The 27032-nt window shown below is 45.2% G+C and overlaps 1 protein-coding gene and 2 long non-coding RNA genes across 3 annotated transcripts in view; 2 read left to right on the top strand and 1 right to left on the bottom strand.

The window, feature by feature from the left end:
• LOC128818557 (uncharacterized) overlaps positions 1-7444 on the top strand; it is a 33634-nt gene extending 26190 nt beyond the window's left edge. Inside the window, exon 5 of the long non-coding RNA XR_008440512.1 lies at positions 7294-7444. This is a non-coding gene — a long non-coding RNA (uncharacterized LOC128818557). The remainder of the gene's footprint in view (positions 1-7293) is intronic.
• Positions 474-26889, bottom strand: NGF (nerve growth factor). Its single transcript, XM_053997986.1, has 3 exons — positions 26516-26889; positions 4288-4415; positions 474-1330 (listed from the first exon to the last, which is right to left on the bottom strand). The coding sequence occupies exon 3, from the start codon at positions 1317-1319 to the stop codon at positions 603-605; it is 717 nt and encodes a 238-aa protein (XP_053853961.1). The 5' UTR covers positions 1320-1330; positions 4288-4415; positions 26516-26889; the 3' UTR covers positions 474-602.
• Positions 17403-19712, top strand: LOC128818558 (uncharacterized). The gene is made up of 2 exons (XR_008440513.1): positions 17403-17525; positions 19428-19712. It is a non-coding gene; the product is annotated as an uncharacterized LOC128818558 (long non-coding RNA).
• Positions 26890-27032: the final 143 nt, after the last annotated feature.

Genomic DNA, 27032 nt, shown 5'->3' with positions numbered 1-27032 from the left:
CACACTCTGAGATTCTATTCTTGTGCAAACAAATGTTTCAGAATAATTCAGAATGGATTATTTTTGCAATGAAAGTAGCAGTGGGCAATTTTAAAATATGCACTAAAGTTCTTACTTATAAATTGTTCTGGCAACAATGAAGAACTAGTGTTTCTACCAGGACTTCACTAAGATGACTAATTATATATGATTAATACCTTTATGGATAATTAGTAACACTGGAAGCAAGTTTTGGAAGTTCTGTTTCGTTCTCCTGGTATTTGGACAAAAAAAAATTTCAATTGAAAAAAAAGCTACAATAAACTGGCAGGGAAATTTTCTTGTAGAAGAGAGCAATACGTGTGAAAACTGTGTGGAAAATGTTTTCTTTTTGCTGAAACCTTGTTCAACAGCCCAGAGTTGTAGAGGTGAACCATACTAAAACAAACACTCATTTTAAAGAGCTCTGCCAGTAAATAACTTACAAAACACCAAAGGTTTCCAAAAGAGTTTAATAAATAATGAGGTTCTTTCTGTATTGTATAAACTATAAATATACCATGCAGTCCTTTATAACTTAAAATAATTTACAGGCTGAGGTAGGGGGGTCGGAGGGCGCGGGCTCAGGGCCTGGCCGCCTTCCTGCTGAGCACGCAGACGCAGGCGGTGTCGATGCGGATGAACCTCCAGGCCGCCTGCTTGCCCTCCATGGTCAGGGCCTTGACGAAGGTGTGGGTGGTGGTGCAGTACGAGTTCCAGTGCTTGGCGTCGATGCCGCGGCACCCGCCCGACACCGGCTTGGGGTCCCTGCACTTGGTCTCGAAAAAGTACTGCTTAAAGACGTTGTTGTTGATGTTGACCTCGCCCAGCACCGTCACCTCCTTGCCCTTGATGTCGGTGGCCGTGGTTTTGTCCCCGACCCACATGCTGACGCTGTCGCACACCGAGAACTCCCCGCGGTGCAGCACGGGGTGCGTGCTCCTCCTGCTCCTGGCAGTCCTGTTGAGAGCCCCCGTGCTGCTGAGAAATCCCAAATTCCTGCCCTGCCCGGCCACCGGCGGGGGCTCCGTGCTGAACAGCACCCGGGGAGACCGGAAACGCCGCTTCCGAAAGATTTTGGGGTCCACAGTGATGTTTAGAGCTTCTCTCCTGCCGAGGCTCCACGTGGCGTGGCCGTGGGATGTCTGCAGAGCCTCCTGGGCAATGTGGGGTCGGTCGCTCCGGGTACTGAGCAGGGAGTGTTCTGCAGGAAACTCCAGTGGAGCATTGTCCTCTGACTTGGGAGCTGCCTGTGTGCCGATCAAAAAAGCTACAGTCAGAGTGTAGAACAGCATGGGCATTACGTTCTGACCTAGAACGAGAGAGAAGGGCACTGTTACTGTGAGCCAGGCGGGCACAAACCACTGCTGTTCTGGCCATAAATTTATCAGATACCTGGGATCATAAGGATTTCATCAGGTATTCATGTGAGTGCCAGATGTTGTTCTTCCGGAAGAGCTCATTCAGACAGCATCAGTGTTCTTAATAAAGCGAGAACATTAGAAAATAATAGCTAGATTATTATTAATTCCTCTGGTATTTGTCGTTAGAGCACTGTTTATGAAGCACTTGTTTGGTGTTATTAATGTGGAGACCATATGGCGACAGCATGTTCCCAGGAGTCAGATCTCTAGTGAGTTTTGCAGCAACCTTTTTGGCCAGGGCTGGTCTCTTGGCTGCACAGGAGTGAAAGCAGAAGCAGTCCCTTGGCTAAAACAGCTGTCCATTCCCTAAATTTGTCTGCAGAGGTGTTCTTGGGGCTACAGTGGGGGCCACCAAGCCAGCACCTTGTGCCATTATCACACCCTCAGCAGCCACGCTCACCTGCCACGTGGCCAGGCCCCACTGCTGGCTGCCTCAGCAGCCTCCAGCAGCTGCCTGCTCTCCCAGCTGCCCTTTCAGGACACACCACATCACTGAGTTAGGGCAGATAAAGCCCAGGCTCCTTCCTCAAAGAGCTCAGGTATCTGTGTCACAAGGAGAGATGGGATTTTTCCACATTCAAGGGCAAATATGGGAGCACTGTGGATACCAAACTACCTCTGCTTAGATACAGCACAGCTGTGTGGCCAACGTACTGGGAATTCTGGACAGGGAAACACCTGGGTTTTTTTCAGAATGCCACGAGCAAGAACTCCCCAAAAGTCCCTGCAGAACAGATGCAGTGCCAGTGCTGGTCCTCCTTCAATGCAGAGGACAGGGACATCTGTTTGGGTGTGGAAAAGTGCAAGCCAAATGTCTAAACCTTTGCTAAGACCCATTTCATGCTGGAAGATCAGCAGCACCAATACCTCATTGGGCAACTACCATGAGCTGACTAATTCAGCCACATGTTGGGAATGAGAGACATTCAAAAATGCTCTGGAATTGCAGTGAAGGGCAGACATTGTATTTCCTCTGTAAAGACTTAATAAGAAGAGACAGGGTATAAACAGAAAAGCCCGGGTGAGGCTCCTCCCCGTCTCTTTGCCTTGTTTTCCTGACATGTCTCAGCTGGCCCCGAGCTCTGCCGTGGCTGGCCAGCAGGCAGGGAGCCCCAAAGCCACTGGACAAACAGGGTTTTGTACCAGAGGAATCGGGCTCTGCAGTTCCACTGTGATTTCCCAGAATTTCTCTGTGTTTTTTCTGGGTGTGGGTCAATTATGGTTGCAGCTCCCCCTCTCTGTGGAGCTTTCTCAGATTAGAATCCCAAGCAGCACTAAAGGACTCGACCAGGGTGCGCTGCCAGAGCATAATCCTGTGGAAAATGCAGAACAACCCTAAGATGTCCCACAGGATCTCGTATGTCTTATCTCAGACAGGAGCTGAAATGACATAAACAGCAAGGTTTGCACAGGCCTGAGCAAACATTTAAGGAACCAGCAGGAGACACCAAGTGAAGGCAGTGACTGAGGAGGGGAAGCAGAGCCTGCGTGGAGGGGAGGAAGGAAGAGAAAGGCCAAAAGCCGTGTGAGCACTTGTCTGTGCAACTGTTGGGCTGGAGGCATTAGGGACAAAATGATGACGAGGAGAGTCAAATGTTTGTCACAGAGCAAATCCTTACTGTTCCAAGGGCACTTTAATTTGTTTAAAGCAAGGCTGAGAGTTGCTGCTTTCCCACGTGCTGCTCGTGCTGGAGCACTCGTCATCCTCTGTATAAGGAAACAGAGCTGGGTGTAGCTCGGAGCTCGGCTGTGCACCCTCCAGAGAGTAACCCCTTGTTCCACAACCAAACCAAAGTCAGATGGTTCATTACATCTCCCAAGAGTCAGCTTTCCCAACAGAAATGTTAATGGAAGAGGTTTGCAGAACAAAATCCAGGCACAATTTAGCCATGCCAATAGCAGCCTCAGTGTATTGTGTTTATGCATAAACCCCTTTTTTATTATTTCCTTCTATAGGAAAGAGATGCTGCAATGTCAGCAAAGAGCTGGTTCTGGTTTTGTGCTATACAAGATTTGCTGCTCTGAAATGCAGCTACATTTACCTCCCTTCTCTGGGTTTCTTGTGTTGCCCATGCTGAGATTTTTATTTAAGGCCATTAACACAAGAGCAGAAAGACCTTGCCTGCTTGCCTTTTTTCTGTAATTGCCTTGTATTTCTTCTCCTTGTGCTCAATCATTATGTGGAGTGTGGTCCAAACACAGACAGAACATATTTGGGGTACATGGTAACTTTCCTGAAGATTCCAAATGGAATATTTTTTATAGTTAGTGAGTTAGTGGAGAATAGAAAGTGACACATTAAAAAAGTGAACTCAACTTGATGACAACCCAGGCAAGAGAAATTAACATTAAAGAATAGGTGTGCCATGGGCTGTGAGGGTTGTGAACTCTTTTGCTGGCACACAGAAGTATTTTACAGGCTATTTAGGGGAGTTTGGGGTGTCCCTGCCCATGGCAGGGGGTTGGAACAGGATGAGCTTTAAGGTCCCTTCCAACCCAAACCATTTTGGGATTCTGTGATTCTCTCTCCAGACTTTGTCACAGAATTAGTTATTAGAGCCTCTGGTGGTGCTTTCTGGAGATGCTCACAGTGGATGCCTCGTGCAGCCACCTGGACTCGCAGGGCATGTGCAGCTGCCAGTTCCAGTGCTGGGGGTGCACGGGTGTCTGATGGGAACCCTGGGCACAGAGGTTATCACAGGCATTGCAATGCCAAAATTACAGCAGCTGTACTAACCCCACTTCCGTGCAGGGCAAGTGTCATTAACCCTTCCTCTGGAGCAGCTGCAGTGTGAGCCTGGCCACGGGTGCCTCCAGGCTGCTGGGGCAGTGAGTGCTGGCTTACCTCTGCGTGGACTGCACGAAGAACTGCTCCCCCAGCAAGGTCCTTACTTCATCCAGAGCTGAGCCGGGCTGGGCTGCACCTTGCCATGGGGCCCTGCTGCTCCTGCCAGCTGCGTGTGCCGTGGGTCACTAGGGCAGAAGGGTTGGTGTCAATAATCAGCCAGCAAATCAGTGTTCTCAGTGAAGAACATGCCATTCCCCCCTTGGCAGCAGGAGCACAGGGACAAACCCCCTTGGCTTCCTGAGCTGTGCCTTTTCCCTGTCACAGCATCAAGCAGTTCCAGACTTTGCAGAGCAGTACATTTGTAAGACAGGGCTGCGTTTACTCAGCACCTTTACTAGACTGTGGTTATTGATCCACTGCTTCCCACTCCTCTCAGACACCTTCCAGGCTCAGCAAACCCAGGAGTGGGGCAGCAATACCTGATGGCACTGCACAGCAGCCAGGCACAAACCAGGGCTCACGGCCCCAACATCTGTTCTGGGAAGCAAAATTGGTTACAATTAAATTCAGGAGGAGAATCACAGATTGCCATTTATTGGCAGACAATTATCTGATTGTGGGTGATATTTGACAAGAATTGAAGATACAAAACTCACAGGCACATAAAAGCAAATACTTAGGTGTTTGTTGTGTTGCTGCTGTAAGGGCAGCAATGAGTCCAGTCTTAATCACTACATTGGGAATGGTCATCCAGACCCCAGCTAAAGGAAAACCATTCTCCTCTTCACCAATTAAATCCAGCACACTGACACCTTCTCAGCAAAACACATTTTCTGAATGTAAATTCATGGCACTGAATGGGATAGAAATAGTATTTTATTAATCTTATTATTCAATAGCTTATCTGCTCCATTTCATAAGGGAAGTAGGGGTTGTATAAGGTAAATAGGGGTTGGATAAGGTAAATAGGGGTTGGATAAGGTACTCCTTTACTGCAGAAATCCTGCTGCATCAGGCTGAAGTGCATTTGCTAAGGAGAACAAGCTGCTAACCAAAGCATGAATTGGACTCACTTTCCACCTGCACAGTCTGTCAGTGGGAGCACTGGCTGCCAGCAAAGGCAGCCACTGGGTTTGGCTCTTACAACACCCAGGTACAAGTTACTTGATGTTTAAACCTCCAGCTGAGAGCTTCCCAGCCTGTTTCCATCAGTGCAGGGCACAGGAGTCGCCCTGTGACGTGCGCAGTGGTTTGGCCACCCTGCCTTGGTCTGGGCCGTGGCTCAGGCTCTCCCTGGGTGTTGCAGTGTTTGGGAGCTGAGCTGGTTGCACTCATATCAGCGTGTCAGAAAGGTCACACAGAGTTCCAGAATCCAGAGCTTCATGATACAGATGGAGCATGCTGTGTTTTTGCAGGAATGTACTGGTGAAGTAATAACCCTTTCAGTGAACTCTGGAGAGTTGAGTACCAGTAATGATAGAGCTATAATGTGCTGGCCACTGCCAAAAATAATCCAACAACTTTTCCAACTGTTCTGCCACCCTAAGAAAACACTGTTTCAGTTCCAACTGGCTGGTTTTTAACCACAAAAGCATTTATTTTCAGCAGGACTTTTTTTTTTAAAGTTCTTTTACTGTCTTTTTCCCGGATTCCTGGCTGTGGTGGAATCCAGTAAATGATGCAGTGTTATTCAGCATCCGTAGACTATTCCTCTGTTCTACCACGCCCAGACATTCATAAAATATCCTACTGAAGTGAGTCTTTCTTCAGGATTTACCTGTATACAGGATGACAGACCTGGTGGGTAAAAAAATCTCACTTCAATCTTATTTCTTAGTCTCAGCACATGCAGAGTAGAATTAAAGAGTCCCAGACTGGTTTGGGCACAGGGAGCCCAGAGCAGCTGGGGCTGCCCCTGGATCCCTGGAAGTGTTCCAGGCCAGGCTGGATGGGGCTTGGAGCAACCTGGACCAGTGAAGGTGTCCCTGCCATGGCAGGGGTGGAATGAGGTGAGCTTTAAGGTCCCTTCCAACCCAAACCATTCTGGCATTCCAGGATTCCATAATTCTGGAGAGTGGGGAAATGGATCACATCAAAAAGCAAATGGTTCTGTGTCTTGAAAAGTTCTTTGCTTGCAGGACCTCTTAAGTGCAACAAGTGCCAAACAAAATATGTTTAGGGAATTCCCCTTTTGTTAAAGTTACCCACAGAATCGAAGGAAAAATGGACAAACAGGGAATGTTGCCTGGAAAGTTATTAGGAATGAAAATTTAATAAATTTACTAAATTAATTGCTTCCAATAAGAACAGCAGTCAGTGCAGCCTTCTCACTGCACATTGACCAGATGCCATTAAAGCAGCTCCTACCCAGAGAAGAGATAAATTAATGCTCATTTGTCTCAGTCAAACACAGCAAGTAAATTATTTTCTAAATAAAAATAAACATAGTCAATAAATATAAGCATAGAATGTTGTAATCTAAGGCATGATACAATTTGGAATGTTGTTTTCTGTCGTTCTTGAAGTTGTTGGCATATTTTCGGGATATGCAAAAAATAAACAGAACTGCTTGGCTGTCAGTGCAGCAAATGGGATTATGGAGGTCACCAAAATAAGCAACAAGTAGTGAATTAGTTTTGTCTCATTGCTTCTGGTAGTGAGAGAGAAATGAGGGAGGCAGCTGCTGCTGAAGTTGCTGGTAGAGAGAAGGTACCTCTGGCACATCTCTCCTGGAAACATTTTCACCAGTATACGAGTTACAGGAATTAAAATTTAGCAGTAGCAACTCAGGGAAAAGATTTCTGAGCCCTGGGAGGCCTTGAAGGGAATCCTGAAGCCATTATGACTAAGAGCAGTGTCAGAGGCACAGCTTTGCCTTGATCTTAGCTGATGAGCAAGAAAATGGGAATCTCTAAAGGACCCAAGATTTCATTCCTCCATTATATCTGCAGTGACTCAGCCTGTAAATAAGAGGTTTATGAGTGCTGGAGAGCCAGCTGGAAGCTACCTGTGTCTCATACACTTCCTTTTTTTTTCTTTTTTCTTTTTTCCAAATGCCTCCAGCACTGAAATGTTCCTTTGAGGATTTCTAGGGAGAGCAGTAGACTGAGAAAAATTCTGCCCTGCAGCAGGGAGCACCATCGTGTCACCGTGATCCTCCTCGTCATCAGGATGTGCACCCAGCATCTGCCTCCAGAGCTCTGACTCAGCCTTAGCCCAGGTGAAGATAATAACAGGGATGGTTCACAGCCCTCTGAGCCTCTGGGAATTTGGGGTGCTTAAGGGGGAATTGCACCATGAGTCTTAACCCATCCCTGGAGGTGCTCAAGGCCAGGTTGGACGGGCTTGGAGCAACCTGGGACAGTGGGATATTCCTGCCCATGGCAGGGGGTGCAGCCAGATGATCCTCGAGGTCCCTTCCAACCCAAACCATGCTGTGATTCTCTAGGGTGGGGATTCACCAAATCCAAAGCCACTGAGGCTTTGGGAAACACTTCTTAACGTTTATTCTATATTTACTGGGGAATAAGTAATAGAAGTGGCTTATTTGCAAGGGCCTAATTTGATCCCTTCTTTCATCCTGAACCAGTACTTCAATATTTCACTTGCTGGTGTCTCTGTAGAGAAGTCCAAAGTGAGGAAAAGTGTCTTTCCCATCACCTTCATTGATACCCCATTCCCTCAGAGCATTTGGTGCTGAGTGAGGCCATCTGCTGGGAGAGATCCAGCCTGGAGCCACAGCTGGAGGTTTCTGACAGGAGGTGACAGGCCTGGTGACACGGGACAGGCACAGCTCACCTTTAGAAACCTCGCTTTAAAACTCCTGAGTGGTAAAACAAAATCAAAACTTCTAAGAATATAATCATTTGTTTTGCTTCTCAAATTTGTTTTACAGTGTTTGGCATCATGATACTCTGGCCTGTAGAACACGCTCAAGGGAATTCAGAGGCATCAACAGTCATCTAAAATGTGATTCCTTTGGGAAAAACCCCATGATCTTAGGTCAGGGTGGCCATACCAGTAAAGGCTTGTGACAGGATGCAGCCCTTGCTGTGACAGATTGGCTGTTAGTGAGTGTTAAACATGCACAGAGCCACCCTGACAGAGCAGAAAGCTTTATCCTGCTGCAGATAACAAAACCAAACTGACAGTTATTAAATAAAAGATAAAGAAATTGTCTCTGTCAAGATAAAAATCTCTTTAAATAAAGTGAAGGGAAACACATCACTTACAAAACTAGTGGCAAATCTGAAAATAAATGACAGAAAACAGCTTTTGGAGGAGCATGTGAATCTGATTCTCCTGAAGTCAATGACCTTAATGGCATAAAGCTGGTAAATTAAATGAGCTAGAAATAAAAACCCTGGCTAAGAGTAAGTTATAGGAACATACCAGGGTTGTATATCATCCCTATGTTATTATCCAGAAAGCAAATCCTAAAGTCAATGATTGACATGTGATGATTGCTTTGGAACTTTCCATATCGCCTTGGAGCTGAATATATATATTTTACAGGACTCCAGGGTTTCATATATCCTAATTCATAGGCACCAAGGAGTGACTAAAGATCTCAGGCACTGAGAGGAAAACTACTGCAGGATAAGTGGGATAAATCCATCCATATAAAGCTAGATGCCTCCATCCTACCCAGCTGCAGCCAGGATGGGATTGCTGCTCCCTACAATTCCTGTCCAAACACAGCAGGACTCATTCCCTATTGCTGCTTAAAACAGTGAATCCAAAGACCTTCCTGAGGCTTCAGCATGGCTTGCCCTTCTCCCCTCTACACCTCTCCCAGATGGATTTAAATTTGGGAATAGTTGGCTTGCTATATTTGGCCCTGAGGTTTCCAATACAAAATTACCAGGAATGAAAGAACTGGAATTTCAGACTTCACAGCACTACCAGAATCAAACTGGAATTCAGCTGGGAACAGAAAGTATGAGGGCAATCAGACTGTGATGTTACATCCCCTCTTACAGCCAAGAGTAGTTAAGGCAGAAAAATACAATATCTTTAGGGCCAGTAAACCTTTCCAACTAGTGATCTTATTCCAGCTATTCAGAAGGGAATATAAATCCTGATTATTTTCCAAACCCTGATTAATAAGAACCAGCTGAATCCCAGCAGCAATGCTAGCATTTCATTTTTATTCAGGCTCACAATTTTCATTTATATTCTCCTTTTTCACTTTTCTACAACTGCACTAATAAACTTGAACACAGGCGATTTTCAGCAATTGCACGTGTTGTAGTGTAAGGCATGAGTGTAGTGATTCCAAAAATGTGGTAGAAAACAAAAATGAGCTGGGATGTCATGATCACATTCCCAAAGGTAGACTCCATCATCTTCAGTGCTTCTCTGGATCATGCATTTGGAAAAGAACATTATGTAAGGACAAGGAGCAGCCATAAATTATTGCTGTGACTTTTCAGACTTTCCATTCTATTAATTATTTACATCCAAAAGGAATTTTATCTTCTACACATCTTCCAGTGTGTTTATAACTATTTTCAATGACTCAACGATATTTTAATAGGGCAGGAATTCTGAGAAGTTCCAAAGGGAACCTGAAGGGTGTCTGTGCTTGGCAAGTCAGAGTACAGAAGGATGCAGCAAAAGATAGAGTTTTGAGAACTTTAAAATCTCTGTTCTGCTGAACTGAGGGCCTGGCTGCACCTGATAAAAAGTTCTGTAGCTGGAGCAATTCAAACTGATGTGTTGGATATTTTTTTTTCCATTTAAAAAACCCTTAAGGACATAGACAAAAATCTACAAAATTAAATCTTATGACATGGAGGTGCTCTTGTGTTCACTCAGAGTGCTGAGATAGGGAAGAAACAGTCAATACTGGAATGGAATATTGCTTTGCTTGTGCAGGATTTTTCCATCCAGAAATGCCAGGTGGTTTTACAAACACTTAATAAAATGATCCTCCCCACTCACTTATGGTCAGTAGAATTTACTTCTGTAGCATGTGAAGAACCCAGAGAATAACACAGGATTCTTGCCAAGCAGTGGCAATGTTCCTTTTCTCCACTGCCCACCTCCTTTTTGGTTGGTTTTTTTTTTTTTTAATTTCTAGGATATTCTTTCCCATTTTTAAATCTGTTTTACTTTCATGAGGTCTACATGAATTCAATTGCCTTCTTAGGGATTGAATAATGATTGCCCTCTCTTATGATGTATTTTACATTACAATAGGAAAATCATGACAAAAACCCCTAAAATGACACCTTTAGAAATCAAATTCCTTATTTTTATTGCAGCTGGAAATGGATACTGACCCCAGACCAGTCACAGTCATTCTGTGCCCTTCTTATTATAACTCACCAGGCACAGGCATAATACTTTGAACTACAGAAAAATGTTAATATTTTTCCTTAAACCAGCATACCCCAAGGTGAATTTTGTGTACAAAACCCCTGAATCATCGGGCTGTTGCTCATTAGCTGTTTGATTTCTGTATTCTTTGACATATCCTGTACATTTGAGAAGTATATTTCTGTATTTTCTGGACAACTGGACATAAGCTTTGTGTCCTGCTGTACATGAGGGGATCTTCAAGATTTGGGCAGATATTTATCTGTCTGCCCATCTCAAAGCCTGAGTTTTTTTCTGCAGATTGTAAAGGTGTGGTAATGCTCAAACCCTTGTACTCCCACCTGCCTTTCCCTTTTGAAATTGAGTTCAAAACAATTTTTTCAGAATTCCTAAGCACTCCACTACAGAGATGTGAAATACAGTGGGTTTTAAACTGAGCAGATGTAAATAAATAGTGATATAGTCATATATTATAACAATGAAAAATATATTAAATAACAATGTTAGTATTAAATCTAAACTGAGCAAATACCTTAGTTGGGTGCAAGAAAAACTTTCAGCTTTGAAGTTTTTTTGCTACTTGCTGGTGGCTTAAAAATTTAGTTACCAAAGAGGTGGAAAAAAGGGTTTTCTTTCCTTGCACAGCAGGAACCTCTTAGATGTGGTGTAGTTTTGAAATGAGAGGGTAAAACCTCCTAAGAAACAGGGTAGAAATTTCCACAAAAAATCTGGAAACACCACCAAATAAAACAAAGTAAACCACAGAAACACTGAGTTATCAGATTGCAGTGTCATCTTGTAATGTTCTCTGCAAGCACAAGTAGTTCTTGCAGGAGAAATAGGAGTCTCCTGTCATCTAGGGTAGTTTACCAAGAAAAACACGAGGTTTTTACAGTTGCTTAGACCTTTCAGATATTCCTTCTAATGCCATGGCTCATCTGAGCACAATCAGAAGAAGGAAAGAAGCAAAGGGGGTTCCACCTTGCAGCTCCTGCACTCCAGACAACGGTGCTGCATCGTTTTCCATGAAGAGACAGGGCTGGTTTGTAAACTGGGCTGCTGCTGGAATTTTTACCCCTGGGCTTTCATACTTTGTATGCCTGTACTCAGCACTTACTGAGGATTAAAGCCTGCTTTCTGTGGAGGTGTGTTGACACCATGCAAAATGCTCCATACCTACATTTTTCCCCTGTATGTTTTTCTGAGCTCAGTCTGGGAGATCATCTTGAATACTTGGCAGCAGAGTAAACCACTGCAAAGCACAAGTGTTCAGGATGTTTGGGAAACTGATCCTATTTCTTCACATGCTTTTATTTGCCTTATTGTCCTTATTTGTTCATTGTATTTTAGTATCTGCATACCTCAAGTGGTAGAAAAAGAAGAGTGGTTTTACCAGTGTTTGTAATCCATGTGAGTACCAGCTCCTTCTCTCTTTACCAAAACCCTTTTCTGCACCTTTCCTTATGGAGTGGACGGATTAAAAAGCAGCAGGAGAGCGAGACAGCCATCCCTAAAAATCTATTCTCTGGCTCTCTCACTCCTGCCCCTGGTCATGCCTATGTGTTGACATCCTCTGTTTTGTTTCCTCTCCAGCTCCAAGTGCTGCTTCACGTTTCTGACTCCTTTATCTGCAAGGCTCCTGCCTTCTCCTGTCACACATTGAGTCCAGCTGCCTCAGAGCTGCTGCCCCACACAGCCTTCTCTGCAGCACACGTGGGACCTCTTCAGCATCTTGGCTTTCATCTGCTGTGGAAGGTATTTACTCCTTGCTGTGTGATTGTTTTAACTCATTGCTGCATTAACTCACAATGCCAGACAACTGCTGGCAACTCTAAAGAGGGGTGGTAAGAAAATGTGATGGATTCTGTACATTACCAACAAAATATATATTCAGAGAAACTAATCCAAGTAGTGTTTCCTTGGGCTGAGTTAGCACAGAGATTGATTTAGGTGTTACTTCATTCCTATGCTCTGAGAATCTCAGCTCTCCTTCAGCTGCCACCCCACGACCAAACCTGTGAGGCCAGAGAAGCACAGCCCAAACTTCAGCACTCTCAGCATCCCGAGTGTGTCAGGCAGCTGCTGCACAACAAATCTGCTCGTGCTCCCAGAGAGCAGAGACAGTTTGAACTGGGGCCATATTTCAGCTGGGCTGCTGGGCAGGGACCCAGCCAGCAGTGGGGAGTAGGAGTTTTCCATCTTTGTATTATGTCAGAGTCTGAGGGGAGGCAGCTGCTGTGGATGTTTTAAGATAGGAGGTTTTTATTCCCTGCTCAGCCATTTAAGGTGAGATGAAATTTAAGGTGACATTTCAATGTGGGAAGGGGTTTGTTTGTCTGGATCTTGAACCTCTGGAGCCTGACAGCTCTGGAATATCCTCACCTCACACAAAGCTTGAAGGGTGTAACACGCAGAGCAGTGAATGATGCAGCATGCAGGACGTCCTCCCTTGCTGGGAGCCTGCAGCTGTCTCTGGAATAAATGTCTTTGAACAGCTCCCCTGGCCACACAGACCCTCTGTGCAAAAGGACAGCTCAGCAGAAGAGTGTCTGTAAAGGAAAGATCAGATCCTGTCCTGTGCTGTGGGGATCCTTCAAGCACAGAACAGAGAGCAAAGGAGTTTAAATGAAGTTCAGCAACCTTTGCTTAAGAACAGGAAACAGGGAGTTGGACTGACCTGGCAGTCTCAGCAGCTCTTATAAATCTGTGTTTGGCAACTCACTCGTCTGAGGAGGATTTGAAGGGTCTTTACATTTTCTGGCATCATCTGATGGTTTAAAGCATTTTTGCTTCAGTACAAATGATAATGGGAAAGATGCCTCTTTTTCCTTTAAACTGTGCCCTTGAGTGCTTCTACCAAATTTTCTAGAACTCTCTTTGGCCCTGCTCTGAGTCTGGACAGCTCTGAATCCCTGAATTGCAACACAGTGCTATCACTGATAGCATTGGATATCTCTGAACTACTCATACTTCATCTTTCTGTGGGGGTCACTGACTTCCCTGTTATGTGGACTTGGAAATTAGGGAATTCCTATAAAAGTAATCCAGGATTAGAAGATTACTGTTCCTGTGTTTACCAGCATATTATGTTCCTTGCTACCTTTTATTGTATTAGATATTATTTTTTTCCCATTTCCACGGTGAGAACAATCAGTGGATTGAACGTGGGAGCTCTTGGACTGCGAGGACTAAACTGCTGTAATGAGTTTCCTCAACCTACATTCACCAAAACAGACTTGCAGAAGCTGATTAAACAAAACTGTCTCATAGTGCTGTGTCACAGCCTCAGAGAAAATAGGGGGAAGGAGTGAGGGCAGGAGGGGCTTCTGAAACCTGTGGAGTGGTACCTTCATATAGCAAGGAGAAGCTGCAGAACTAAAAGCTTTGTAAATAAAATTTCAAGGCTGCACCTGGTAAGTGAAATACAGCTTGAAGTTCACAGGATCATTAAGGCTGGGAAAAACCTTTAAGATCATTAACACAGCACTGTCATGTCCACCACTAAACGATGTCTCCAAGCACCACATCCACATGTTTTTTGAACATTTCCACGTATTCCACTCCACCAGTGCCCTGGGCAGCCTGTGGCAATGGCTTCAGTGAAGAAATTTTCACTAATGTCCAATCTTCCCCTGGCCCAGCCTGAGGCTGTTCCCTCTCCTCCTGTCCCTGTTCCCTGGAGCAGAGCCCAACCCCCCCCCCAGCTGTCCCCTCCTGGCAGGGAGTTGTGCAGAGCCAGAAATTCCCCCGGAGCCTCCTTTGCTCCAGGCTGAGCCCCTTCCCAGCTCCCTCAGCTCCTCCTGGTGCTGCAGCCCCTTCCCCAGCTCTGTTCCCTTCCCTGGACACGCTCCACTCAGATCATGCCTCTCCCAGTTTGATAAAGAAAAAATGCTGCAGAAAAATGCACGTGTGCTCCTGACAGGACAAGGTGCTGGGAGCCTTTGGTTGGCAGGGAAACCTTCCACCACCCCAGGCTGCTTCAAACCCAGTCCAGCCTGGCTTGGGCACTTCCAGGGATCCAGGGGAAGCCACAGCTGCTCTGGGCACCCTGTGGCAGGACCTGCCCACCCTCCCAGGGAGCAATTCCTAATTCCCAGTATCCCATCCAGCCCTGCCCTCTGGCAGTGGGAAGCCATTCCCCCTTGTCCTGGCACTCCAGGCTGTCCAAAGCCTCTCTCAGAGCCCCTTTAGGTGCTGGAAGGGGCTGTCATGTCTCCCTGGAACCTTCTTTTTTCCAGGCTGAGCATTCTCAGCTCTCCCAGCCTTTCCTTGTAGGAGATGATGTTGATCCCACTACAAAATGGAGCCTGTTATTCAAACCAGAGTGGATAAAAAGTCATGGCCTGCATGGAAGAGAGCTATCTTTGTGCAAGCTTTGATGTTAAAAAATAGTAACTTGAACTCACAGATGTACTGATTACCCTGCTAAAAGAAGACGTGGAATCTCTTCTCAGAATTACAGCATTTTAATTAGAAGAATGTGAGCAAAGCCTTAATCTTGTTAGTAGGGATAGATACGGATGAGGCAGAAACAAAATCCACAGCAACACAGTCCAAACACAAAAAGCTGTCTTGGAGGTTGGTAACAGCACCAGAACTGCTCCCTGCCACTGCTTTTCCTGCAAGACTAAGCTTGACACTGACTAAGTTGGAAGAAATTGCTCTTCTCCCTTGTAGCACTGAGCTACATCACACACAGCTGTTTGAAAAAAAATAGCTGAAATGTAGGAAAGGTACTTCAGATTTACAAACCAAATCCACAGATACTTGATTATTCTCTTTAAAGTTCTTTTGAGCCCTTCTAAATTCTTGTGACATTCAAGGATCAATAAGAATCTCATCTGTAGCTGATTCTGACAGATGTTAATCTTTGCCTTGGCTTTGCAGTCTGCTCGAAATAGTACTTGTTCCTTCATGTCAGGCCTCTGGCAATGCTTACAGAGCCAGGATTACAGTCTCCAGTCAATCCCATTTGTACTGTCATTAACTTTCTAAACTGTTCCCCATAACTGGCAAGCTTTCCATGCTTGGAGATCTACTTAGTGGGAAGCTGGGAGAGTGATGGGTTTTGCCCGTCTGGAATGATTGTGCCTTTAATTGAGATTTGTTTAATTTTGTCATTAAGTCCATTTACATTGTAGGCATTTCACGACCATGATTACACACTGTGACTGTACCCTGGCTGATTTTTTGTGCCATTTACCTATTAAAGAAAGAGAAAAATGCTCTGTGTTTACTTAAGATTTTTACAAGTAGCCTTTGTTTTTTTCTTCCATTAACTTATTTAATAAATTAATCTGATTTTGGGATTGGATAAAAATTGCTCATCTGCAGATTCTGTGCTGTGTTTCTAAGGAAGTGATTAGATTTATTTGGAAAAAAAGAAAAAAGGTGAAGATTCAGTACCTGCTTGTCTGGAAGGAATTGTCAGAACCCATAAACATGGGACTTATGTTTGATTCCAAATTAGGGACAAATCTCAGTCAGAAAGCAACAGGAATGGGAACATTTCTCCTGCAAACAAGGACTTTATGGTGAACAGGAATCCCTGGGTGCAGCATTGCTGTGTGTGTCCCTCAGCCACAGAGGTGTGGGAGGGCTTGGAGCAGCCTGGTCCAGTGAAAAGTGTCCCTGCCCATGGCAGGGGTGGAATGAGATGAGCTTTAAGGTCCCTTCCAGCTCAGACCAGTCTGGGATCTGTAATTCCATGATTCTCTGACAGGTCAGGTGCTGGTTTTTGGTTTTTTTCATCCAGGACTCCAACACTCAGGGGTGCAGGTGACTTTTCCTCTCTCAGAATGTGAGTCAGGGGTGAGCAAAGCTGTGGGAGTTACAACACGAGCTTGATAGTGATCACTCCAGCAGCTGGGGAAGCCAAAGTCTTGCTTCTTAATAGGAGAAAAGAAAGCTGATTAATCAGCTGAGTCATCCTGCTCTGCCTCAGTGCTGGTATGAGTGGCATTCCCTATGGATCAGCCTATTCCGAGGGAAAAGCCAAACCATAATCAAGGCTAATTGACTGAGCTCAATCAAATGTTTCAAAATACCACCCATGAGCTTGACATCAAATAAAAAGCAGGGATATTCCCAGTCAGACAGTTAATTGCTTCCTGAAAACCTGTTCTTTGCAATAATTTGAAGATTTTCCCCAGTGCTCCCTTCTGTTTCCATTTCCTAGGCTTACAGCAGGTTCCAGTGTAATGTACAGATTTACAGACTGGAACAAGACCCTTGCCCTCTCTCATTTCTTCCTTCTGAATGATGCTGCAGTGCTGCCTTGTCTCTGGGACAGAAAATTTGCAGCCTCCAGGAGTCAAAACAACTTTTTAGAAAGTTTTAGAAAGATAAATAATACCAACTTCTTGCAGCTATTAGTACTAGCAGCAAAATTTGCAGTATTTTAGAGTAACGCCAGTAGGTTTTTTAGTCATTATGTTTATAGAATTAATCCCAAAAGGATATTTCTATGGGTTTTGTTTCTTACATCCAGCAGAAATTGTTTCAAAGAGGAGTTGAAATGTCAGACTTTTTACAAGAGTTTGTCTAGTGGAAAATAACGGTGGTGTTTAAACATTTGTCTGGTTCCTGATGTGCCCCAGGTTGGGTGCAGTGATGAAAAATCAGCAGCACATCTGTAAATGAATCATCATTTTCCCTGCACGCACATGGTTGCACAATTTCATCAACTGCTTGCTTTGATGAATATTTAATATTTGTCATGTGTAGCTATCCCATCCCATTGTAATAGCAGAAATTCCAAGCACAATTAACAGCTGAATTTGATGTCACAGTTGATGAGCCACAGTCCTCCTGTGACCCAGGGCAGCAGCACACAGGGTGAGCCGGCCTTCCGTAGTCACCAGTGCTGTCAGGGCTGCAGGTACAGCACCAACATCTGGCTGCAGCCCCTGCAGCTGGATTGGCCATTTCCTCACCTGGCTGAGCGTGCAGAGCAGGTGGGAGGACCTCAGGTGAGGCCCAGCTGTAGAAAGAATCAATATGGAATCCTGGAATGGTTTGGTTGGAAGGGGCTTTAAAGCTCATCCAGCTGCAACCTCGACACCTCCCACTGTCCCAGCTGCTCCAGCCTGGCCTTGGACACTGCCAGGGATCCAGGAGCTGCCACAGCTGCTGTGGGGAATCCATTCCAGCCCCTCCTCACCCTCACAGGGCAGAATTCCTTCCCAATATCCCACCCAAACCTTTCAACCTTCCTGTCCAAGCCAGTGTTTGGGCTTCACAAGGAATCTGGGAATGCTGAGTCCAGAGCTCCTGAACTGCTCCTTCAGCTTCTGGGATCTGCTGGGAAGGCCCTGCTGGGACCCCCAGCTCAGGGGTGGGGGTTTGGCCTTTGCTGTGGGGCACTGGTCACAACAGGGGGTGCAGAATGATTTAATGGGTGTGCTGGAGTTCAAGCAAAGGTTGGGCTTGATGATCTTGGAGGTCTTTTCCAACCTTAATGATTCTGTATTCAATTCCATGATCTTTTTCCCACATAATTGTGATTCTGCCTTGGATTTCACTTAAAAATCCATCACTCTTCTGCAGCAGGACATGAACACAGGTGTCACAGACTTCACGCCTTCTGTAGCTCCACAAAACACATCCAGAAAATTCCCAAATCTGAATTTCCATGGGGGTTGTGCCAATATGAATTAGTACAAATAACCTGATATATTTGAAATTAGCTGTCATTATAACACATAGCCCCATATGTAACCATGTATTTTCCTTGTCAGGATATTTGCTGTGCACCTTGTATTTATTACAGTGTTATTTGTTAATGCTTTTGTGTGGTGAATCAGTTGTCAGGAAGAATCATTGTGGTTACAAAAAAGCAGTTTTATTGTGAACTGGAAGGAAGAGAATATGGATGAGGATGGAGTGGGAGGAGACAGAAGATGACATTTGTAGCCAGATGTGATTTGTAGTATGAAAATATTAAATGCTGTTGAAACGTGGGACTCCACAGATTACTGACATAATTGTGGCAATAGGAATAAATTTTTCTTTGGTTTTTGCCTATTTTTGCTACAATTTTCATCAGATGATGAATACATGACAATTTTACATTGTCTAACACAAAAAATTGCCTTTTTATTCTAGTTTTTAAATAACATATGTCTAGCAGATTTCTAACTGAACCATTTTTAAAAGAAGCCTATTGTGATTGAATTTTGCATCTTTCAACTTTTCTCTGGGGTTTCTTTGCATTAGTATTAGGTTCAAAGCAATAATCAAGGTCTAAGCCTTACAAGATCATTTTTTGCCTGCTCAAAATGAAAACCAGAGGGGAGTTTTGCTGATTAGGTGTGTACTTCATTTCTGTGCACAAGGCCAGAGTTTGAATACATGTCACTTGGAAATGAGCTTTTGCAAATTCAAAGGGAGAGAGATGAACTCCAAATCTTAACTTTAAACCTCACATCAGTTTTCCTGTGGCACTGGAGATATGTTATTTTCACAGAAAGTATTTCCTTTTGCTTTCAAGTGATGGCACAAGCAAGTGCTGAAGACAGAATTCAAATTACTCAAATTCTTTTTAAAATTTGAAATACTGAACAAAGGGGAGAAATTCTGCAGGTCATTAAATGGTTTTCTAATTTCTTTGCTTTCAAAGAGGAGGGAAGCAATGAGAAGGAAAGGGCCACACACTTTTCTGTCTCAGAAGACAGAGAGAAAAGAAATGGTCTGCAGAACAGCCCTGCCCAGCACCAGGAACGTGCACCCAGGGAGAGCTCATGGATCAAACTCCCTCTGATGCTTTGGATTCTGGATGCTTTGCCAAAACCAGAAACTCACACTTTTGGCATAGATAAAGTGTCCTGGAATGTGAGGCTGAGCAGTGACCCTTTGCACTCTCCTCTTTACAGCTTGTGCCTGAGAAAATGATGAGAGGAAGGTTTGGCAGGAGGGACTGGGGCAGGGAGTGTTTGGATCCAGGCAGAACGAAAACGTGGATGTTGAACATACAGAGCACTGAAAACACCAATCATGGAATCCCAGGATGGTTTGGGTGGGAAAGGACCTTAAAGCTCACCCCATTCCACCCCTGCCACGGGCAGGGAAACCTTCCACTGGACCAGGTTGCTCCCCAGTAATGCGGGAAGGGATGGAAAAGATTTTTGACATGGAAAATAAACCCACACCTCACTTCAGTGGCTTGTTCTGTGCTTACTTGTTTCTCTTGACATACTTCGTGTACTTTCTCCTCCCAGGTAAGAAGTGCAGTTGCTGTGATCAGTTTTGCTGAGGGAAATGGATAAAATTGCTAACACTGAGCAGAAACAAGAATAATCAACTTAGTCCTTTTCAGAGAGAACCTTTCAATGTCCTCTCAGCACAGGACGAGGAGGTGAAGGGCTCGTTGTGTCTCACAGGGGCAAATAGAAGATTCTAAGAGCAAGGTGAGCATATTATGGTATAAATAATTCACATAAACAATGTATGGCTGTGGGAATGCACCCACCTCAAACCCCTCGCTGGTCTGGTGCTGGGATATAGAGTATCCCAAAAGGATCATGGAATAATGGGCAGGAAATGATGCATTTGGAAAATGCAGGTTGTGTCATCCACCACGGGGCAAAGCTCTTTGTGAACAAGCACAGGTCTTTTCTTATACCTGACTCATCCAGCACATAAAGTCATCAAAGAAAAAGAATAAAAGCTATGTTTCAAAATAGAGAAACATATATTCTGTGAGCTAGAACTCTTAAACGTATCCTAATCAAAGTATTACTTAGCAATGAGGTTCCTGGCAAATCCCCATCACAAAAATTTCTGAAGAACTCCTTTTGTTAAAAAAAAAAAAGAGGCTGGATCACATATGGTTGTGTCAGGAACAAAATAAAACAGTCAAAGTGAAGCAGTGAACCAGACCAGTAAAAAAACCTGCGTCACCTTTCTACTCACACAACAGGGGGAAATACAAAGTGATTAAAAAATCAAAATAGTAGTTTTTCACCTTGCAAAGCCATACTTGGCAAATAGAAAGTTATCAGACACATAATCTGCTTCCCAGCTGTATTTACACTGGGCTAATTTACTCATTGGAGGTCAGAACTGTCAGAATCAGTGTAATCTTTAAAAATTTCCTGGGCAGTTAACAAGTAAATGAAGGCAATTTTCACTGCATCCTCTTTAAGGCAGCAACATTTCTCATAAATATGGCAGTTCAAAAGAAATGACCAGCCCTGAATTACAAACCAGATTAATTTTATCCATTAGTCATTCATTTAATTAATTTCTTTGATTTTATTCTTGGAGGAGCTTCATGTTTGCATAACATAAATGGTCATTATGGTTTAGTAGGCATCGTGGTGTTTGTCAAAGTGGACCTGATGACCTTGGAGGTCTTTCCCAACCTTAATGATTCCATGATTCTCTGATTTTGTCAGTAATACGTAAACCAAGGCCCCCCCCCCAAAAAAAAAAATTTAAAAAAAATCAAAGAACTGGTTTTAAGTCCTGGTTGTTTTTTTGTCTGTCTTCTGTGCTTGAATCCCAGTTAGGATTTTGATTCCTAACTAGTCAATGGGAGCAGAATCTGAACTTTTATTAGCACATTGTTATGGACCCCATGGGGACAGGAAATTGGATTTTGGAGCCAGGAAGATAAATGAGGGGAAGACATTTTTGGAACCAGTTAATGGTCTGTGTTGATGTTCAGTTTTAGAAAATCCCTGAATAAAAGAAGTCTTCAACTACCTCACGTGGTCTGGTCACTGCAGGTTTGATTTCTGCCACACTGAGGGGGTTTGTGTCAGGGTGTGGTTGGAAAGTCCAGGCCAGGGAGCTCCTCACCTTGGTGCATTGTCACCACCTCTCAGTTTCCTCCAGGAAATGCCACTGTGAAATGTGGAACTCGTATCCATGAGAGCGGACAAGGAGGAATGGCTTTAAACTGAGAGAGGGCAGCGTGAGATGGATCCTGGGGACAAACTCCTCCCTGTGAGGGTGGCAGACCCTGGCACAGGTGCCCAGAGCAGCTGTGGCTGCCCCTGGATCCCTGGCAGTGCCCAAGGCCAGGCTGGATGGGGCTGGCAGCAGCCTGGGACAGTGGAAGGTGTCCCTGCCATGGCAGGGGGTGGGATGGGATGAGTTCCCTTCTCACCCAAAGGATCCTGGGATTTTATGTGATAAAGCAGATCCCAGCAACAGTGTGTGACTGATACATCCTGATTTGGGTCATCTGGTGGTGTCAAGCACTGTCCATGAATTCTCAAAGTATTGTTGGAAATGCAGGAGCCTCAGGGAATAAAGGAGAAAGGTGATAAACAGCTGCCTCCAAGATAAGGAAAAGTCCGAGGTGTTTCATTCAGTGAGCAGTGGCCTGGGGCAGCTCAAAGGATGGCAGAAAAGCCATCAAAATTTCAAACTACCTGCTGCAGTCTTTTGAATTTAGATAATGTGGCAGAGGCCTCCTTGGGGAGTGTTTTTAGGGCCTGATTTCTCCTTGCACTGGGCAGCTCTGAGCTGTGTGCAGGCTCCAAATACTGAGCAGCACTTTGCTGGTTTTCTCCTGCTGTCCAGCCCTGGTGTGATCTCAGTGTCTCTCCCAGGAGCTGTTCTGACTCTGGGTTGCTGGAGCCAGCTCTGGATGTCCTTGGTGACTCCCCAGCTCTCTGCCAACGCACTCAGGTTCTTGGCATCCAGGATTCACTGCTGGCATTGCCATTCTCTGCTGCATTGCTCAGGGAGATGCAGCTCTCAGAGTGAAAGGTTATTGTCAGTGTAATTAATGAGGCATTGCCCTGCTACCTTTTCCTTGAGATTTATTTGTGCATAATATTTTTAGTGGAAGTTGTTAGAAAAGACCTGAGTTCAGTAAAAATTTTCAAATAAGATGCCAGCTCCATATGAAGGCCACATTGAGATGAGATAAAATGGTATTTCCTCATTTCAGTGAATTTCACAAGATGCCCCAGGACTCACAGGCCCTTCTCCACTGCCTCAGCTCAGACACTGATTTGCCTGAGGAGCTGTAAATCTCATCACTGATGTCTTTCTGTAGTGGTAGCATCCATGAACACTGGCCTACACCTAATCCTTGAGCAAACACCAAAATGAAGGATGCTATTTTACTTTTGCCATTCTTTCACCAATGCACTGGCGAGCCACAGTAAATATTACACAGTCTCCTTTTTTGGGGGGGGATAGATCAAGTATTTGACAACTGAAGCACCAAAGAGAGGGAATTAGAACATCAGGTCAGGAATTCTGCCTCCTGCAGCCCCTGGGGGAGACTGGGGAGTGGGGGACACGTGGGGAGCATCTCCTTGGGCAGCTCTCCCACTCGGAGGTCATTCTGGAACCTCAGACTGATGGAAGTGCAGGCAGCAGCTTTGCTCTCAGTGTGCCTGATTGCTCCCTGAACCCTGTGACCTGCAGGGTCCGTGGGAAGGAATTCCACAGCTCCCTTATGCCCAGAGAGAGGAACCACCTTGTTTTGTTTGCCTCGACTTTGCCACCTGCCAGTTTTATTTCCTGCTCCTCGATTTTTGACAACAGCCATTTCCTCTCTACATCTTAAGGACAACTGTGACTATAAATATCTCCTTCACACCCCTGCTCAGCCATCTCTTTTCCAGACTTAGAAATCATAATCTCTGTAGTTTCTCTAAATACAGAAAATGTTCCAGGCTTTCATCACCCTGCACCTTTTCTTGTTTTATTTTATCCTTTTATCCTTGTAACCAGTGACCAGCACCACCAGCAGCACCCAGGATTTGGGGATGGGATGGGTTTATATTGAGGGTCTGAGATCTTCTTTCCCCCAAATTCCATGGCTTTAGTGTTAGTGGCACTGGGCAGACAAGAGTGCACATAACTCACAGTGATTGATACTGTGATCTCTTGGCAACAGCAAAAATGACCTTCCCTTGCTTGACCACATAATTTTTGTGAATAAATTCACATCCACACACACACAAATATTTAATGAATTCTGTGGGGCTGCACAAAGGGTATTGTGGGGAGAGAAAAAGCCACAACACATCCCACAGGACATCTGTCCCTGACCTTTGGTTGGAGAAATGCTCTCAAATGCTTTGGCTTCTGTGACCCTGCCCAGGTCAGACTCAGCACAGGGGGAATTTCCTTCTGGCCAGGGCAGGAATGCAGTTGTAGGAGCGTTGGTGCACGGCCTTTTGCTCCCACAGGATCATGGAATTAAGGTTGAAGAAGACCTCTAAGAAGATTGAATGCACACGTTAACACAGCACCACCAGCTCACCACTGAGCCACGTCCCCAGTGCCACACCTGGGCATTTCTGACCACTTCGGGGTGGTGACTCCAGCACTGCCCTCAGCAGCCTGTCCCAACATCTGGCAACCCTTTCAGGAGAGAAATTTTCCAGAATATCCAACCTGACCCTCCCCTGGCAGAACTTGGGGCCAATTCTTGTCCTCCAGTCTCCACATTCCCTGGAGCACAGCCCGACACCCCCGGCTGTCCCCTCCTGTCAGGAGTTGTGCAGAGCCACAGGGTCCCCCCTGAGCCTCCTTTGCTCCAGGCTGAGCCCCTTCCCAGCTCCCTCAGCCCCTCCTGGTGCTCCAGACCCTTCTCCATCCCTGCTGCCCTGGGACAAGTTTCTTTCTTTCTTTCTTTCGTTCCACGAGATAAATTCAGTGGGAAGAGGTGTTGGCCCTTTCTCTGGGAATAGAATGAGATTTAATAAATATTTCGGTGTAACAAATCCTTTGCCCAAGCAGCTGCCGGCAGAGGTCAGCGTTGCTGTAGCTGGGCTGGAAGGGGTTGAGTTTCCCCAGCTTTTATTGGCCCCACATTTGGGATTGACAAATATTTCTAACCCCACCAATCCAGCGCTCACTGTTGCTGTTAGAGCACTGAATCTTTGGAATGAAACCATCGGGTTTAGTAACCCTTTATATTTTTTTTCCCCCTTTATCAGCAGTTTGTTTGTAAAATGTAGATGAAAAAAATCAAAGATTTCTGTTAACTTCTTAAAATTGCCAGTATTTTTTCCACGTGCCTTTAAGTCAGTAATGCTAATTAGTACATATTCAATATTCTGTTAGTCCTAAAAGCATTTTGTAAGGAAACAGAAAATCAATTAATAGAATCTATGATTAAAGGAACATTTATATGGCCAAAGCCATGGAGCAGTAAGGGAATTTATGGGCTTTATTCTATTGATTGAAACAACCTAGTTTCAATGTGTTCTATTTGATCCCTGTTCTAGACATCCCATTAAATAAAGACATTTTACACTTGAAAATGCTAATCTGAATACGTATTTTAGGTCTTTTTCTGAACTAATTTTTAAATTAATATCCCGTGGTTATTTCATAGGCTGCTCAGTTAGCCTATGAAGTAATTGTTTTTTAGCATGTGGGTTAAAATGATGCTCATTTTGTAGCTCTCTACTGAACTTAAATGAAGACATCTAAAAAGATAATTTCAGACTTTGGTGGGGAAAAGGGGCACTGCTGAGCCACGAGGATGAGGAAATACAGCCACAGTTACTTTCTTTACCACCTTGTTGGGAGGGCCAGATCCCTCCGGGGTGAGTGGCTGGGATTGATCAAGCTGTGAAATCACTGGGACTGCACAGATGTGTCGGGGGGCTCCTCTCCAGACCTGGCTGAGATTTGTTTTCAAATGATTCATATCTATGATTATTAATACATTTAAAGGCCGAGTCTCTCTTATCATACTTGAGAACTCTCCAATATATTCGATTCATTGTTCAAATCCCTTCGTTCCATCCCTGTAACCTCTTGAGGAAGTGCAGAAAATACTGTAACCCTCTGAATTTCAGACAAAACTGCCTGAAATGGCAGCTGACAGGGGGGTTTTAAAAGCCTGTTTTCCAAAATATCTGAACCAGCTCAGAAGTGCCACAAGCAGGAATGCACAGACAAGTCAGCTCCCTCTGTGTTATTGCAGATAATTGTCACATTTTAGTTTGGCTTAGCAAAAAAAGTGCCCCAAAAACTTTATTGTGATACTCTAATGCATGAAAACATCCATAAATTATCTGTCTAACAGCCACAATGCAACTTCCAAGTTGTGACAACTTGGAAAACCAGCCTGACAAGCACGCTCACTTTTGGTGTTTTTCTAAAACTTCTTGGGCTTTATAAGGAGAATTTAAATTGAAGAAAGATCCAAATCACAAACACTTTTTGTTCTCAGCACACAAATTCCTTCTGTCTCCCTGCCTGGGGTCCCTGTTTTTATCTGTGAGCAGTGTCTCAGCTAAAACAGTGTTATCACCAGCTATAAATCAATAAACATTGTCAGCTCCATCCTGTCACTACACACAGGCAGCAGGGAGGTCGTGAGCTTTTCCAAGTGGACATCCCAGAGGATACACGGTCTCTAGTGAAGCACTGCTCTGTCTGCAGCTAAAAGGATCCTGCCTTGGGTCAGTCACGCTTTGATTTAGCAGAATTCCTATTCATTTATATTAGTAAAGAAAAAAGGCCGTTTTTATCTAGACTAGAATTATCACAGGGCGGGGAAAAAAGGAAATAAGAAAGCCTCAATATTCAGAACAAAGCCAGTAAAGAATTTTCATATAGGTGTAACTGCTGTAGAATGCAAATAAAACTAAGTTCCCATATACCTGGATAAAAAGAGTAAGAACACTTGCATTTCCCTGAGATTAAGCTGCTCTCGCTAAAGATGTTTTTCAAGCTTTAAGCTTATCCACAGCTGCCCCGCGAACACCTTCCAGATGTGCGTGCGGCCAAACCTGCCTTTAGCAGATGCGATTTTCGCTTCCACCAAACCACGCCGTGCTTGCAAGCGCCGCTCGCAAGCAGCGAGCGCTCCGTGCCGCACAGACATCCCATCCCATCCCATCCCATCCCATCCCATGCGATGCCATCGCACCCCAGCCGTGTCTCCTCCGGAGCGCAGAGCCGGCGCTGGCCCCGCAGCTGGGCCGTGCGGCGGTGCCGGCTCCCGCAGCGCGGTGCGGGGCTCACTCACCTGAGAGCCGCAGCGCTGCTCGCCGCGGGCTCGCCGCTGCCCGAGGGTGTGCAGGCTGCTCTGCGCTCCGTGGCACCCCTGTCCTCGGCCGCCGTGGCCAGCCCGCAGAGCCATTCACATCGCCGCTGCCGTCGCAGCCTCATTCAGCGCTCGGGGCTCCGCTCTGATTCACGGCGAGCCGGCTCCCTCTGGGTCCTAGCGCTGTGGACGTGTGGGAGCTGCACGGACTCGCAGGAATTCGGCGCTTGGCTCGCTGCCGAGCGCAGGCAGGGATGCACAGATGTGCAGTGAAAGTTTCAAAGCGTGGCTGCTCGTGTGAGCGCGCTCGCAGAACGCCCGGAGAGCCCTCCGGCTCGGCCGCGCCGCTGGCAGCGACTGAATCCCTCTGCGAGGGGGGTTTTGTCCTCTGCCTTTCCACTCTGCATCCTAATCCTTGCCCTCGATTTAAAGATGAGGGCTCCCAGAGGGAAACACCCAGCTCCCTGCTGAATGGGTCCTTGGGAACATCATCTCCAGA

The sequence above is a fragment of the Vidua macroura genome, chromosome 24, assembly GCF_024509145.1.
Source record: "Vidua macroura isolate BioBank_ID:100142 chromosome 24, ASM2450914v1, whole genome shotgun sequence".
Classification (NCBI taxonomy): Eukaryota; Metazoa; Chordata; class Aves; order Passeriformes; family Viduidae; genus Vidua; species Vidua macroura.
Note: the sequence above shows the minus strand (reverse complement) of the source record. Positions and strands in the feature narration are given on the sequence as shown.